Consider the following 17307-nt stretch of genomic DNA (forward strand, 5'->3'; position numbering starts at 1 on the left):
CTTCATACCAGAGAAGTAATCAAGTCAATGTTATAAAATATACAACAAATAGGTTTTATTGCAGCAACTGAAGTCTGAAGTTGTAACAAAAAAAATAATAATTGCACTGCTAAAATTGAAAAGGAAAACATAAACTGAGCTGGTTTTCAACTGCTTGCGTTTCAACCGCAGATGCAACACACAACAAAGACAATCGAGCCGCCGTCATTTAAAGTCTGACATGTCCAGTCCATTTATTTCTGGTTTGCTTTGCTCTGCTCCTCTGATCAAAGGCCAAAGGATGAGAGTCTTTATTGTGTATCAGTTTTCCCAATCTGAGAGACAAACAGCGTGTGTCAGGGCTGCATTTTGGGAAGCATCCCTGCTGACCCAGTCTTATTCCTCCAATGCAGTCCTTCTAGGTCCTTGTCAAAATGATTCTTAAAGTCCCAAGTCCAATATAGAAAAATTATAGCTTAGCTATCTTTTTAAAATTGTCATTGGTTTGGTGACTGGAGTATTTCTGGCCAAATATTCAGTCTAGTGAAATAATGTCTGAAAGGCTCGAAGATCCTCCGGTGATAACCCCCGTTTCATGACCAGAGCTGCTGCTATGAGCCGCTGTCTCATACTGAGCTGACGACGAAACCAGGCCGGCACTGGTGGTGGCACACTGAAGACCGCTTGAAAGGCTATCTAAAAATATGGAGGGCCTGTAATGCTGCCGAAAAGAAAAAGCAAACTAATGATAATGTTTCATCTGTATGTAGCTAATAAAAGAATAGACAAACCACTGAATAACTTATACAACAATTATAATGCAATGCAAACTAAATAATGTGTCACACATACCTGGGGGTCCTGAATCAGAGAAAATAAATCAAGACCTTTAGGAAACAAACAGAGCATAAAATAAACATTAATGTTGAATGTAGAGCATGAACAAAAGCAAATTTGATTGGATAACAAATCAGATAAGCACATACTTTGCATATCTGTGGGAATAGTAGATAAAGTTGAATGGTGGAATGGAACAGAGTAATCTGCTATCGAGGAGGTCAGGTATGAGGTGTCCAGTGCCTGGACATGTGGCACCCGAACCGTTGGTGGCTGATAGGTCAAAACCCTAAGAGAAGAATGAGGGCAATATTAAAGCCAGTAAACCGTTATAATTTTAATGATTATAAAATGTGTTCTGTATCATTTTATTGTGTGTAATGCATACATCTATAACACTATAGATACTAAATTTCATTGTAAGGTACCATTTTGAAGTAAAAATATGATCACAAAATTGCAATAGGCCTACTAACCAATTTACGACTGGAAATGGCATAGGTGTAATTTTAGTAAATGAATGACCACAAACCCTTTGCTGTGCATCTCTTCAGCTTTTGACATGTAGAGACAGCGCTTCTTTAGAGGAGGATCGCTCTCCTCTTCATCATCAGACGAGCTCTCTAACGTCAGATCAATCACGTCTGCTTTTTTTGTACTGCTGGGTTCTAAGGGTTGCACCACTGCACTCTGTCGCACTGGAACAGCACCTGAGGGTCATGATTCATTTTTAAATCAAGTATGAAAAACAGATTTACAATTAATGTTATTTTCTCCACAAGTTTTATACAGCTTCAAATTTTATTTATTGCCAATACATGCTAAATGTAAAAACAGGCTTACAGCCAGCTTGACTACTAAACCCAATTTCCACATGTTAAACCTGTCAAATGTAAAGCACTTCAAACTGTTTAAAAACGTTAAGGCCAGGCTTTGTCAGGCCAAGATAAAGTGTGTCCATCTACCTGTAAAATAGGGTACCACGACTATAAACAAATGTAAGGTTTAATAGATTAACACTGGGATTGGCTGTATGAATGAAAAATTAAAAACAGTACAAATGTGTCGGAGCCGATGGTGTAGTGGACAGTGCTCCGACATACGTTGCAAATGCATTCTGGCGACCCAAGTTTGAATCCCGGCTCGAGGTCCTTTGCCAATCCCATACCCCTCTCTCCACCCTATACTTTCCTGTCATCTCTCAATTACTTACTGTCTATCAACAAAGGCAAAATGGCCCAAAAAAAAAACAGTACAAATGTCTGTGCGAGTCTCTCTGCTGTCATTTAAACGCGAGCGGGAGTAATGATGAGTTTATATGGATGTGAACTAATATTATGTCGGAATCCGCTGCTTGTGTTGTAAGAAAACATGCTGCTCACACGCTGGCAAATTGAAACTACACTGAAATCAGCTATTTAGTTTTATCAATGAAAGGCTAATGCTGCGTTTTGACCAGCCACAGTAGAGGCGTCAAGCATGAGTGATTTCATTAAGTCAATGTGACGACGTGTTGACACGTGTCTGGAGGTCTCGCGGTGCGAATGAGGCCTTTAACGCGGTGCAGTAGATGCAATTCCGCCTCGTTGGCACAAATTGAGCATTGTCGCAGGAAACGTGCGAGTTGAAAATTTTTAACTTGCTGCATTAACCTCAGGAGCTTGCTCTAGTAGTGACGTGATTACAGAAAGCGAGCGGAGTTGCAGAAGCCCCTCCCATGACGAGAATTTCTGCATGAATGTCTCGATGACTAGAATTCCATGCGCGGCTTTCAAACGCGAATGAAGCGAATTAACTCAAAATGTTCAAGCGGCAAACTAGACGTGGTAGACACGAATTTGACGCCTGAAACGCAGCTGGTGTGAACCCACAGTAAAAATAGCATTGTACACCGTGTGTTCATGCCAGAAGTCAGAAAAGATGTAAAACATTGTGTTCAGTACCTCAGATTAGATAAATGGGCGGAAAGAAGGCGGTCTCCTGTGTCTGTTCGAACACATTCAACCACATGTGCGTTTACACTACAAAAGCAATCCGATCCGATTTCGAGTTCCTCTGAATGTGGTTGAAAGTGGTCGAAAGTGGACGAGCTCAAAACATTTTCAACACGGTTTACACTAGGAATTAAAGGAATAGTCTACTCATTTTCAATATTAAAATATGTTATTACCTTAACTAAGAAGAGTTGATACATCCCTCTATCATCTTAGTGCGTGCACGTAAGCGCTGGAGCGCGCTGCTACACTTCGATAGCATTTAGCTTAGCCCCATTCATTCAATGGTACCACTCAGAGATAAAGTTAGCACTTTTGGGAGTACTTCGACTCGGCGCAGTAACACCCGCCCTCTCCCATTATGAGAGGGAGAAGGGGAGCGGATTTTTCAGGCGAGTTGAAGTACTCCCAAAAGTGCTGTTCCGCCATACAATATAGTTCCTCTTTTAAATCCGCTTAGAAAAGCGCTACGTTTTATTTTGTACCACCAAACTTGCTCATATAACTACTCGTCTTAAATAGGAAAAACGTTGATGTGTTTGGTCACTTCTAACATTATCTCTGAGTGGTTCCATTGAATGAATGGGGCTAAGCTAAATGCTATCGAAGTGTCGCAGCGCGCCCCAGCGCTTACGTGCACACACTAAGATGATAGAGGGATGTATCAACTCTTCTTAGTTAAGGTAATAACATATTTTAATATTGAAAATGAGCAGACTATTCCTTTAACGTCGTCCACTTGTGATCCGATCTACGAAAATGCATGTTAATGCCAAGTGTAAACAGCCTTTAAAGAGTATTTCTGGCAATCCATAATACCGCTATTATCCACAAGGTGGCACTCTTCCGCAACTTATAAAACCCGGAAGTATCACCCTAGGGCAAGCAGCTGAATGTCCGTGTATGTTTTGAGGATCGCTCTGAATTTGAGCTCTACGCAAAGTCCTTTACAAAAATGAAATGAGTGTTTTTAAAGAAACCTAACCATATTTAACATGTGATAAAAAGAGAACTAATGAAGGTGGGATGAAACTTTTTGTTTGAAAGCAGAGGGTCTGTCCTTTCATTTGATAATTTTGTATGTTTATATATTTATAGAAGAACATTTTCTGGAAGGCATTAAACTTTTGTGAAAATCATGAAAAACTTTAGTTAAAAATGCTGGCGGGGACAGAGTTAAAAATACAAGAACATTGCCTTCTGTTAAGTCCTTAAAATATTATCTGGAAAGTAACATTAATAACGAACAATTTAAAGGTGCAAAAGAGGATGTTTGTTTTATACATTTTTGCAATATTACTTGAAACTGTCTTTACTAAATGATAAGACTATTTATTAGGTGCACTGAAAGTAATATTATTAATATACGTCATCTGTGCACAAGATAGGGCCTTAAAAACATCACCCAATTGCTCATGCGGCCATCGTATAAGCGATTGGTCCTCTGGCTTGTCAATCACTGCCATTACGATCCTTGTGAGAGACGTGCACGCTCCAGTAACTTTACACAGGCGACGCATGCGCATAGCACATGAAACTCCGTCTTAAGTTTCGGTTTGTTTTCATTGTCGATCCTGCTTTCATCCTCGAATTTGCACCATGGAAGAGAAGAAACCCGAAGGAGGACGCAAAAGAAAGACTTTTTCTAAGCCGCTGGGAATAGGAGAAAATTGTCAGAAGAACGTAATGTAACCAGAGTCATTATTGGAGAAACATTTTAACGCTGGAGAGCCAAGACAGACGCGCAGTTCGCAAAAATTCTTCCCGACAGGTAACAGTGATTATTCTTTCTTTGGGGAATAATTATTGTTGTACTGTTATTCAAGTATATTGACGTTGTTCTTGTACTGTAGTTGTAAGGCAGTGACCAGTCTGCTACATGCTAGTTGAAATGGGAGTAGCGTCGACTGATCTAACGTACGTTACGTCTTATGTGTTTATTATCAAATCATTTCACATAATGAATCCACTGACGCGACACAGCATATGCCGGTGGTAAACAAACACTCGTGTTCAAATATTCGTGCACGAGTTTTGGAAGGCGTTCCCTAGAAATGAGCTGTGAAGGAGGGAGGCTGTTCTTACGCATGCGCTCATTTAAAAATACTCAGTAACCGTTTTTGGATTCTCAGTCGGCGAAAAACATCCTCTTTTGCGCCTTTAACATACAAATGATCCAAGAGGTATGAAGTTAGAAATGGGGAGTAAAACATTCTCACATAAAAACAGTAAACTATAGTGGATACCATAGTATTTACAGTAGCAAACTGTAGTATTATTTAGCGACAACCATTGATCCAGAATGCATTGTGTATGAAACATAATGTTGGCCTCCACACTTTTAAAATAAGTATTACATTTTTTGATCTATCAATGGATATTAGTAGTAGCAGGCAAATATAAAGTATAAGGCATTCAAGTCTTCACAGTAAAGGTACCCTTTCAAATATTGTTTGCATCTACTGTGCAAATGTCTCATTAGAACTTCGATTGGACTTCTAATAGTATTATATATTTTGATTTCCAAACAGCATTTGTCAAGTTATATTTCATTTACAATTCCGTTTAAGCACTTACAATCAATCTTTGCGATACACGGAGATGACACTTTCAATGCCTCCTTCTTTGGTCTCATTGGACACCAAGTCCCATCCTCTTGAAACTTGATTTCATCAACATCAGTGCAGTCGTTGAGTATTTCCATAAAAAGCCTAAAGAGTAGAAAGTGCCTAGTTTACTCTATGGGGCTTTTACACTGTTTGAACCCCCTTATTTAGTATGAACAAATGTATATTATTCCCTATTAAAGCAAGACTAAAAAGATCAATTCAAGTAGAAACAAACGTACCCATCTATAATCAGACTCTCATATGTGGCTTTCTTGTCACAGACAGGACAGATCCAGGTGGGCTTCTTTTCATTCATTTGCAAGTAGAGAGCAGCGTCAAAGCACTGCAGGTGCGAACAGGTGACAGCTCGACACGGTACTGCAAGGCGCATCTTGCCAAGCTATGCAAAAAAGATACTATTAAGTTATGCAAAACAACACTAGACACAAGCTACCACTGTTAACTAAATAAAAGCTAACACTAGTATTTAAAGTGAGTTTAAATAGTCAGCGAAAATCTTTTTGATGCAATAACTTACTGGGCACATGAGTGAGACTCGTAAACTGGTTGTAGCGATTTCGCTGTCAGGGTCTGCCGTGAGTTTTTCTTTAACTGTTATGAATAGAGTGTGTGGATTTAGAAAATCATTTCAGCAATTTTGTCCTTTTATTAAAGCATAAAAGTAACTGTTACACATTCATGGCAAACACAAACAATGACAACATAATTTCATTTTAATCATAATAATCTTACTTAATGCTCTAGAGTGGTCAGGGTTTCTGATCCCCTTCATCCTCAATCTCTGCAGTAACAGTGGGGAGGTCAGCTGCCGTACTAAGTAAACAGACATGGAGTACGTCTACAAAAAACAAGGAAAAAGTACATATAAATACTTATCCAGAAGACATTAATAATGCTAATAGCGTTATAAATAAATGCTTAGAAATGACCGAAAAGGTGCAACTGCACTGCACTGCACATACCTTTCCTATTTCAGGTGCCCATGTGACTGATATCTGATTGGGCACAGCAGATGATAACCGGACCAACGATGTGATGTTTAGCGGTCTGCCTGGTCTTTTCTGCTCCACACCATTCTTAGGAGGAGGTGCATAGCCCTGTGTGACAATTGCATATCATCAACAACACATGAATACAGTAATAACAGCAGGTCTAGACATGTATTGCTATTAAGTGTTATTCCTGCTGAGCGTGCAATGTTGTTCTGACACCAGATTTTAACTATTTAGGCTAAAGAAGAATTAGGAAGGCTTACTGAAGTTGAATTACAACAGGGCTACGTACAGGGAGAGGAAACAGTTTTCCATTGACTTTGATGCAAAGGCTGTTTGGATAATTGTCCTCTTGTGGACAGCTGGTTTCTGCTAGACAAAACCTAGTATCAAAACCAAGGAAAGAGGCCATATTAAAAACTTTAACAATCAAAACTAAGAAATTAGTAAAAAGATAGCTTTGTGCATACTGCGGATGTGATGAATAAGACAGCATAGAAAAGTGTCAACACATTGGGTTTCATTAAAGGACAAGTTCGGTATTTTAGACTTAAAGCCCTGTTTTCAGATTGTTTATGGTCAAATAGAATGGTTTTGACTGAAATTTCGACATTTTCGGCTGCCCTGAGAATTTTCGCGTGTTTGTGTTTCAGCTCAGACCTCTACAATGGGTTTATAGGTGCACTGGAACAATCCTTCCTAAAATGCATTAAACTTTCGTTTACAAAGACGTGAAACTCACCGAGTGGTCAGGGGTGTTCACTGATATGCTCACACAAAAATCGCTGCAAAAGATGCTTTCCAACAGCTGTTTTAGCATTCGTTGTTAACTTGTGGACCTATTTCCCCAAACGCCTCACACCCGTACATTCTTCCGCTTAGAGCTTGAATAATAAACACTCCAGCCCAGGTGGTGGCGCTAATCCGCCTTTGCCAATTGCAAGACTAGAAACAAAGTTCCCGGCGCGGAGTAATACCGTACCTCACAGGACGTCTAATACAGTCAATGGAGTTGGTAAAAACTACGATAAAACCTGTTGGAATGCGTCTTTTGGAGCGATTTTTGTGTGAGCATATCAGTGAACACCCCTGACCACTCGGTGAGTTTCACGTCTTTGTAAACGAAAGTTTAATGCATTTTAGGAAGGATTGTTCCAGTGCACCTATAAACCCATTGTAGAGGTCTGAGCTGAAACACAAACACGCAAAAATTCTCAGGGCAGCTGAAAATGTCGAAATTTCAGTCAAAACCATTCTATTTGACCATAAACAATCTGAAAACAGGGCTTTAAGTCTAAAATACCGAACTTGTCCTTTAACTAAATAACTGCATACAATATTTATATTTTTTTAAGCACACGTCTAAAAAAAACGTTTTGCCTAATTCACAACACCTGTGTATGCATGTGAATCTGTTCTTAACCTCGTTCTAATGTTGATTGATTCAGACTATTCTAGATCGACTGTTTGCCAAAGGTTAGTAATTTGCATAAAACACACCCAAACCAGCTTCATCTGAACTTAGAAAGTAGTACATATGTAACCGAAGCAAATAACAAAGAACTTCACAGATACTTTACGTTGAAATTCTTTTTCTGAAAATTTGCTTTAGAAGTTCTTCCTGTCAGTGGTGGAAGCTGAAAAGGTGTGCGGTTCAAAATTGTGTCCACAGACATAACAAGTGCAGGTTAAAAAAAGCATGCAATGAACTAAAAAGGTTTCACCTGACATGCTTCTGTATAGATAATATGTAATAATCTTCATATGGGTAGAACAAAATATAACCAATTCTAAAGAAAATGTGTGGGCATGTGGTTTTTAGTCATTTAATTTGTGAAAACTCAGATTTCACACACAAATTTGTCTGTAAGTGTGATTAGAGAACGAGACTTGAGAGGTTGTCAAAATGATTTAATAATAGCCTGATTGTGGTTTATCAACCTAACCATGGTTGTTTCAGATTACAGCTATTACCGTGTGCTATTTGTCCACCATAATATTAAATGACCTACATCTACAATCACTTGCTGTTATGTTCAAATAACACATGAATCCATAATTTGGGTCATATCAGTTTTGTATTTTTGTGCCGAAAGGTCTACATCTAGAGGGCGACAAAACCATTCTCATATCTCAGGTTTAGTTTGGGTGCTCAAGACTTTACAATCTTTTCTGTTATGGTCACTTCATAGTAATTGCTTTTGTACAGAATTTCTAAAAGATATACTTTAATAAACTATTTATTAATTTTAATGTATTAATCTTAAAGTCCATGTAAAGTCAGATATTAAATGTGCTCCAAGTTTGTAACACCACAGAAAAACGTGATATTAAAGGGATAGTTCACTCAAAAATGAAAATTCTGTTATTTACTCCCTCTCATGTTGTTACTAACCTGTATAAATTTCTTTGTTCTGAAGACACAAAGGAAGATATTTGGATAAATGTTTGTAATCAAACCCCATTTACTCCCATAGAAAAAGAATAGAGAAAAGAGAAAAAAAAGAATACTACGGAAGTAAATCTTAGTAAATATCTTCCTTTGTGTTCATCAGAACAACGGAATGTATACAGGTTTGTAATAGGGATTGACCGATATGGATTTTTTTTGTGCCGATGCTGATTTTTGTTTCATCAGCCTCAGCCGATGACCGATACAGGCTGCCGATTTTCTTGAGCTGATATTTGGAGCCGATACTACTTTTGCTCACTCAATTTACATCATAAAAATGACACGTTGATGCCAAATGTTACAAGTCTCAATGGAAAAAGTAACATTTATTGAACTTAGGGCTGGGCGATATGACCAAAAAAATATCGAGAAAATGTTTTCCATATCAGTCGATATCGATAATTATCATGATAAATAACAAATCTTTACTCCTGTAAAAATTAAAAGGCAGATTTTTGCTCCTGAATGAAAATTGTAAAAAACAGTTAATAATGGTTTTAAACTACTTTTTATTCAGAACATGACAAATACAAATACTAAAATCTTGTTTTAATGCATCTGTATTAAATGTAAATCAATTTGTTATGAAAAAGCAGCAGACTACTGTCACTTTAAGACCCAAGACAGACTGCTTTAAGTTTCAATATACTGAGTAACAGCTGTTTATGTTCACTTAAACAAGAAAGAAAACTTTGTTCCGTGATCACGCGTGTGTTATACATATACGAGCTATACACGCTGATCAATGGATGTCAAGAGTGTCACGTTGCTGTGGGAGCACACATACACAAACACTGTATTCACTGCAGTGGTGGATCTGCTGTTTTTCCTCAGTTTCCTGAATTTGTGAATGTCCTGTTAATATACTTTTAAAGCTGTGCGGACGTGTGCGTGCGCAAGGCGGACGCTGAATGAAAGTACAGTATACTGCACCTATTGTGTCTGCTGTTTTTGACGAACCCTAGTATTTGTGGTGTGTTTCACCAATATATTTATAATATTTATAATCAATATTCAAGATTGACTTTAAAGGAACTTTAAACTGCAAGGGACGATTTAAATTTATTCATCACAATTATGGTAATAATTGTCAAAACGGTAAGAGTGTCAATTAATTGCCACAATCATAGTAATTTATTAGTCAATTAATCATCAAACAAATGTATTAATCATGACAACCTTAAAGGAGACCCATTGTCTTAAATTCTTACCGTAGTTGAATTTGAACCATGTAGTCCCTTCTGCCACCTGGAAGAAAGTCCCTGTGCAAAACAATAGCAAAAAACTATAACAAAGTTTTACAAAAAGTTAATTATTTCTTCACATTGAAGTCTACGAGTTCTTACCGAGAAATGCAAACTTCTCTCACTTGCTGTGGAGTCAAAGCAAATATGAAGTATTTCTCCTGATGAAACCTCTGAGCAGTACTTGCCCCTTAAAAATAAAACAAAAATAAATACTGTAACTACACCTTCTTACTCATACCCATAGTTTTAGTTTAGGTTTCCACTTTATTTAACAGCCCTGTATAAGGCATGACCAAGTATTTTATAAAAATTACCTAAGCTTGATGGTTTAATCAAGACATCCAGCACATCATAAAATGGAAGTGACTTCATCTGCACGTCCGGGTGGACGGGTGCCATAAGTGGCGTGGGCTGCTGCATATTCATCATTGGCTTCGATTCATGAAAGACAGGTGAATCACAGCTCACCAGGTGCTGCTGCACCTGGTCTGAATGGCCGGTTTGAAGATCTTCACCTATGTGAAAATAGGACTTAATGCTTGACTTAAGAGCTGCCAATTCTGCAAGACCGTCAAATGTCCTTGGGTATCTCCGGCGATAAAGTTCCTTTATTTTGATGTGCACGGCAGGACTACAATCACTCCTCAGTAAATGCAAAGCCCTCAGCAAAAGTTCATGCTTGCGTCCACTCTTATTCCTTCCAGCAAAACCTAACAGTACCTGCAGCTCTGAGACCCGGAAACTTGATACCATATTCTGCAAAACAAAACCGAACAGGTCATAAAACAGGAAACTTTGAGATACCAGATGAGAAAAGACAAGATAAGCAAGCAAATAAACATGTTGCCACATAGTGAAAAAAAAATCACCTCCTATGCCATGCTGTAAAGTTTTGCATAAAAAATGACCAAAGGGTCATCTGTGCATCAACATGGCATAGGATGGTGTTAAGTGCTCACAAGAGATATTTTTTCAAGAAGTTAAAGTTTCATTCGTACGGAAGAAGGTTAATGTATTTCACAAACATGTAAGTGAGGTGACAAGTGACAACCAACCCAAAAATCCCATGTCAGAAACCCCAATGAAATAAAAAAATCTCAACTGACCCTTTAATATATGCTCCATGCTTGATTGTTCTTAAGTGTTTATCCTTTTTTCTTTAAAAATCCTTAACAAACGTGACCGAAATGCATCTAAAATGTTAAGAATAATTCCAAAATTCATTAGATAACATTAACAGCAGGACATAGGACAAAGCTGGTGTTGACACTGAGAGTTTATAAAAATTTTGAAAAAGTGGATTTACATTTTAAATACCATCTCTAAGTCATTTACTAGCACTTTCACAACACAATATAGCTCACTCATATAGATGCATCTATAACAGCACACAATTAAAACATAATGGACCACACTGTAATAGACTACAGACTTACTTTAAGGCCATGTTTACATTAATGCACTTACATTTTTAAAAAGCATGACTTTTGTCACGTTTATGCCTTTCATTTATACTACTGCAGCGTTTTTTTACCCACATAAACAAGTCGTTTGTTAACGCTGCAGACCGTGTTTTAGTTTGAGAACTAATCACAACTTTTTAGTAATCTGCTACTGTTTAGGACTCTTTAGTTGAATGCTTCCATTTTGAATCATAAATTCAGTTTGGTTAATAACATCAACCTACTGATCATATTTATATGTTTTGTGTGTGGGGTAGAACAATAGAAGACTTTCACAAACACATTTTTGAAGGATACAAAATATTGTCTGTTATTGTTACGGGCCAAATTATCCAGATATTAAGCAGAAAATACTGCACATCCATAGGCTGCAAACATGCGCTAAAGGTAAGCTGTTATTAGAGTAATAACTTATTTTACTCTTTTATGCGCATGCCCATTGTGCGTGAATGACCATGTTGTATGTGTTTATGGTCGTGTATAATGTGGACAAAGATATTTTTTGAAATGCCAGTACAGACGTTTTCATTTAAAAATGCCTTTTCAAAAACGTTTTAAAACGCAAATGCTCTAATGTAAACAGGCCCTTACAAAGACGGTTTATAAAGCTAAAGCTGTCGCCTTTGCTGGCAACTAACTTGCTTGTAAACAATAGTCTCACCCATGTCGCCACTTTATAGAAAATGTTAATACATGCATTTAAATACACATCATGTCTGAAATACTTGTCTACACTGCCGTTTCCGTGAAAATAAACAGCATAAACAAAACTTCACCTGTAGACACAACTGTGTTATCGGTGCTGTCCAGTCGGATGCTAACGTTAGCTAACAAAAGACCAGCCAAAACAATTCGAGTAGTGAAGAAATGGTGACGTAAATAACTTTTTACCTGCTGCGAGCAGTCGTCAAGCTCAGTTAGGCATTACAATAAACCATATTCATGCAGTGAAATATGGATATAAGAGCAGTCTGAGTGATATTTAGAAGCTGATCTTCAATGTTTTTGTAGCAGCTGATCAGCTAAAAGCGCAGCTAACGTTAGTTGGTGGCTAACAACTCTCGGAGTGATGGAACATCAACATTACTGTTAAAATTATTAATAACCCAAAGCAGTGGCACCGAATCCACTCAAAAAGTATCACTATGAAATGAAAACTGCAAAATATCTCCTGAAGGTCAAAGACGCAAAGAAGCAGCCAGCTATCATTGCACTTTCGCCTACCCGTAACTCCTCAATATCCGCCATTTTCTGGCTGCGCTCATCCTGCCAGTCCGGAGATGTCTGGTCACGTGACACGAGATGAGGTTATAAAATAACCTTAAAATTGGTTATTTTCGGCATTGTGTGCTCTTATAAAGTTGGTAAAGGTTCTTGTGCCAAAAACAAATATTATTTTGCCATAAAAAAATAACTATAGAATTTTAGGTAACATGTTTGTTTGTATTATAATCATAACAACAATAAAACCAACAACAGCAATAATAATAATAATACTCATAGTAATAATAATAGTTATTCTTCTTATTATTATTATAAGCATTTGAATTAAAATTTAGCTTCCTCATGTGCAGTAGCCTTTAATCCTTATCGCTATAAAAAAGGCAGATTATTAAAATAAAAATAAATAAATGATATCGTTGAAATCATGTGTACATTCAACTTGATTGAGTTTTTAAGCTTTGAATATTACTGGTGAAAATAAAAAAAATGATTTTATAAAATAGTACATTTTCAAGCGATTGTCCAGCAGGTGGAGCTGAGTGCGAATACATCAAGATTAGACATTCACAGAGGGTTTATTCTCGATGACTGAACAGCGCTCTGTTTCCCCTAATGGTTGAGTTGTCTATTGGAAATCGGAGCCGCCAGGTGTTTTATTTGAGAAGTAAACTATAAAAAAAAAATGATGATAACTATTAAAATCTGGGCATTCAAAGTTAAAATTTTATAAAAGTTAAATACTTTATTTGTAAGATTGATCAGATACCTTTTACCTTTGTATTTAAAACTTGTTTCAAAATTGTTGCATTTTATTTGGATGAATGAATCATTAATGTAAATCTCCTTAGGCCGTGTTTTGTATTCTGTGAATGTAATTTGGTTTATAGGAACTCATTTGAATATCTGCTCTACCTTCTGTAAAAACTCATTAGCCATGCAAAACGAGACATTTCTATGATAGAACAATAAAAATAGTCATGTTACTGAACTGGAAAGTTTTTTTTTAAAGTGAGGTAGCCTACCTAAAGTTGAGGTTAACTAAATCTGAAAAATAACACAAGGTCAGACTTATATTTTTATGACCGAAATATTACAATATATTATTATTGCTGTTATCATGCAATTCATTTAAAAGTTAGAACAATTTAGAAATAATTATTACAGACCGTCAGCATGGTAATATCACATTTTTAACTTTAAGCTGTACTAGCTAATTGCATTCCAGTGGGCTAACCTCAGAATTTCTGGTCAAGGGATTTAAACCTACACATTTACATGTCTTTTTTTCAAACAGTATTTTTTGCAAACAGGCTACATCAGTTTCAGTTTTTGAAAATGTATACTGAAAACAGCTGTGCTAATCTGAACAATGCTAGTACAGTTGCTGTATGAGATTTGTGATTCAATTTGACATAAAAATAAATTAAATAATTTTATTAAATGACGCAATTAATAATAAATAATTTGGCATTCAATAATAGTGAGGGTACTTTGTCCCTTATCCCACATGTTGACGTCACATAACTTGCTTTAATCTTATAATGGAATCTTTGATGGTAAATTTCACAGTTATTTTGCAATAAACAACAAAACAAGTAGCAAGCATAATATAGGCTATTATCATAATCACTTTACTTGATTCCTGTATTCACTCTTTCTACTTTTATTTTGCTCTTAAATCTTTAATAACAAGTAATTAATGGAATTGCTTATTTGTGGTAATTATGTTTACCTTTTATTACACATCCTCTTTAAGTTTTATGTAAAGTAAATATGATCGGGGATAAATCACAAAAGTTTATTTTAAACATCTGCTATTGATAATTTTTTTTTAAATGTATAGTTGCAACTGTTAACCTTACATAAATTATATTTCTAAATATGCAGTTGTGTATCTTATTTATCACAGTACATTTTAGTTTTTTATTCAGCTGACTGAAACAAAGAACTGTTTACAAATTATAGTGAAATTTGTGTTATCACAAGCACTTGCCAATGGAATTCATGCAAGCATATCAGGTGAACAAAGAAACTGCCAGAATACAGATTCAAAGATAAAAGATTATGTTCATGTGTAATGGGTGTACCACTTTTATGACACACTGGTATTACTGATTAAATGGCGAATTAGCAGAAGAAAAAAAACAAATACAAAAATTCTGCCCTAATTTTTTTATCATTTCAAACATTTCTTTCTTCAATGTAATACAAGGTGAGGTTTTAAAGTATGTTTATGCTGCTCTTTTTTATACAATTAGAGTAAATGATGACTGAGGCTGTCAGTCAGTCTGCCTATTATGAGATGAGAGTTATTGAGTTATTTATACACAATAAACATCATAATGAGTAAATAAGGACAGAATTTTCATTGAAATATCAAATCGTACTTTCAGAATTATTAGGTGAACTATCCCTTTAAATAAAAAGTAAATCTACAACTCATGATTGATGGATACTGTGTGCATGACAGGACATTGAGTACAACAAGTTCAGTTAAAAACAAAAAGACAACACTTAAATTCAATCTTTGTGCTTCCTGACAAATACAAGGTTAGCCTACATATTTGTGATTGATGAGGTTGAAGTGTGTAGGCACACAAGTCCATGACCTAGGTAAACTGCCCATGGCATCTAATTACCCGGCCTTTCCCACTTGAGTAACCTGCCATAAAAACACCTAAACATACAGACACACAAATACCTGCCATAAGAACCAACACAGACACACATACCCCTTAGCCTTTATTAACCTTAGCTCGTGTTATTGGCAGTAACAGACAGAGACAAGACCCCAATTACTGTTGAAATCAAAGTTGCTATCGTTAAAGCTGCAGAGGAAGCGTGTGGAGTACAGCAGTACTGGAGCGGCTTGTTAGCCCGCTTAGTGCCCGTCCATTGGGATTCTGCCTTTCAAATACCTGTCTCTCAGAGCATTGTTATTCAAACGGAAAATCGAACAGCCCAACGTTGCCGTGGTCATTCTGTCAAGTCCACACCATGCTGTGGGCAATGGTTAACAGTAAATTGTAATTTAGGGTTGAGGTGAGGTATAACACCACTTCACGTTTGGCTTACAGTCTTAGACGTCGCATGCAAAATACAACAAGTAGAAAAACCTCTGTCGACTTTAATTGTGTACTGATCAGGCTGACAGACAGAAAACTATATTAGTGCTGATAAAAAACTATAAAGATAAACAACCGGATAAATCAAATTGTATTACATAAACTCTGCCCTTAATATAGATTGAAAATGATAGCAATCAAAAAAAAATTTCTTTTATTTCATAGCCATTTTTCATGCTACAATATGAAGAAATTGGACAAGATGCTGCTTTTAATGCTTTTGACACCTAAAATAAAAGTGACTGTGAAAAGTAAATCTTTAATAACAGATGCAAAACAAAACCCACTAAGAGGCTGGTAGCTGAACCAACTTCTGTCAACCTTCCAAACTCTTAGGGCAATTTCCAAGACAAGGTTTAGATTAATTCAGGACTAGGCCTTAGTTATTTTAGGACATTAGTAGTTTTTACAAACATGCCTTAGAAAAAAACTTTACTGATGTGCATTTGGGACAAAGCAATGACACTGATGTTAAGATATATCAGTGTAAGATGCTTTTAAATCAAGCCAGCTCCAACATGCATTTTAGTCCGGGGAACCGCCCCTTATTAATTGAAAAGATAATTTACCCAGAATTTATTTTATTTACTCCTCCTTATGTTGTTCTAACATGTATGAGTGTCTTTATACTGTAGAACACAAAAGAAGATATTTTGTTAATAGTTGCCATACAGTTGACGGTAACCACAAACTTTCATTCACTCTTAGAAAGGATGTGTTCATTTTTTACACATCTTTGTGCATTAAGCTTTTAACACATTATTTGTAATTTTAACACATTATGTGTCATTTTGTGTTGATTTTGTGTTACACAAGTTGTGTTAAAAGTAAAAGAAAATGTGTTGTTTCCATAATAACAGAGATGGGTGGATTCTAGGACAATGCATTTAGTGTGTTGTCCCATAATCAACACTAATGTGTTGTTTTTAATACATTTGTTCTAAGAGTGTTGTAGAAAAAAAAAAAAAAGTCTATGGGTCCTATCGACTGTGTGCTACCATCATTTATAAAAATATCCTCTTATACAAATTATGGGGCGAGTAAGTGATGATATCATTTATTTTTTATTTTTGGGTATTCTTGAAGTATTCAAGATATGAGTTTAGTTTACTGTAAATTTTTACTCACTGTTGATTTAAATTTATGTTATTTACTGGCATTGGTTCAAAGTTAAATGAACATTAAACATTAACTAGTCTTTGTCTTAACAGAATAAAACTACACTCTTGACCCAAGTTTTAAGTTGTATGAACAAAAAACATTTATAAAGTAGCCTTTAGTAGTCTTTACTAAAAAGCATTAGTGACTAAGTAGAACAAAAAACAGTACATATAACTTCTAGTTAAGTTCAGTAAACTTACAAC

The 17307-nt window shown here is 36.2% G+C and overlaps 1 protein-coding gene across 4 annotated transcripts; it reads right to left on the reverse strand.

Annotated features, from left to right (window-relative positions):
- Nucleotides 1-30: 30 nt before the first annotated feature.
- Nucleotides 31-12859, reverse strand: pias2 (protein inhibitor of activated STAT, 2). Of its 4 annotated transcripts, none has more exons than XM_065266761.2 (15): nt 12486-12857; nt 11238-11324; nt 10446-10887; nt 10231-10318; nt 10096-10146; nt 6725-6815; nt 6403-6537; nt 6173-6278; nt 5958-6031; nt 5659-5819; nt 5388-5521; nt 1349-1526; nt 966-1105; nt 832-866; nt 31-700 (listed from the first exon to the last, which is right to left on the reverse strand). In XM_065266761.2, exons 3-15 carry the CDS (start codon nt 10882-10884, stop codon nt 515-517), a joined length of 1818 nt encoding a protein of 605 aa, XP_065122833.2. In that variant the 5' UTR covers nt 10885-10887; nt 11238-11324; nt 12486-12857; the 3' UTR covers nt 31-514. The 4 variants fall into 4 exon arrangements, with proteins under 4 accessions (XP_065122833.2, XP_065122836.2, XP_065122832.2 ...); XM_065266764.2 differs by having other exon boundaries at nt 12819-12839; XM_065266760.2 differs by lacking the exon at nt 11238-11324 and having other exon boundaries at nt 12819-12859.
- Nucleotides 12860-17307: the final 4448 nt, after the last annotated feature.

This window comes from Paramisgurnus dabryanus, chromosome 5 (genome assembly GCF_030506205.2).
Source record: "Paramisgurnus dabryanus chromosome 5, PD_genome_1.1, whole genome shotgun sequence".
Classification (NCBI taxonomy): Eukaryota; Metazoa; Chordata; class Actinopteri; order Cypriniformes; family Cobitidae; genus Paramisgurnus; species Paramisgurnus dabryanus.

Coding starts and splice junctions, on each gene's coding strand:
- pias2 (XM_065266760.2), bottom strand. CDS start 12,842: ATGGCGGATATTGAGGAGTTACGG. Junction 6,032..6,172: donor TGACCACTCTAGAGCATTAA/GTAAGATTATTA, acceptor TATTCATAACAG/TTAAAGAAAAACTCACGGCA. Junction 5,820..5,957: donor GAGTCTCACTCATGTGCCCA/GTAAGTTATTGC, acceptor TTTTTTGCATAG/CTTGGCAAGATGCGCCTTGC.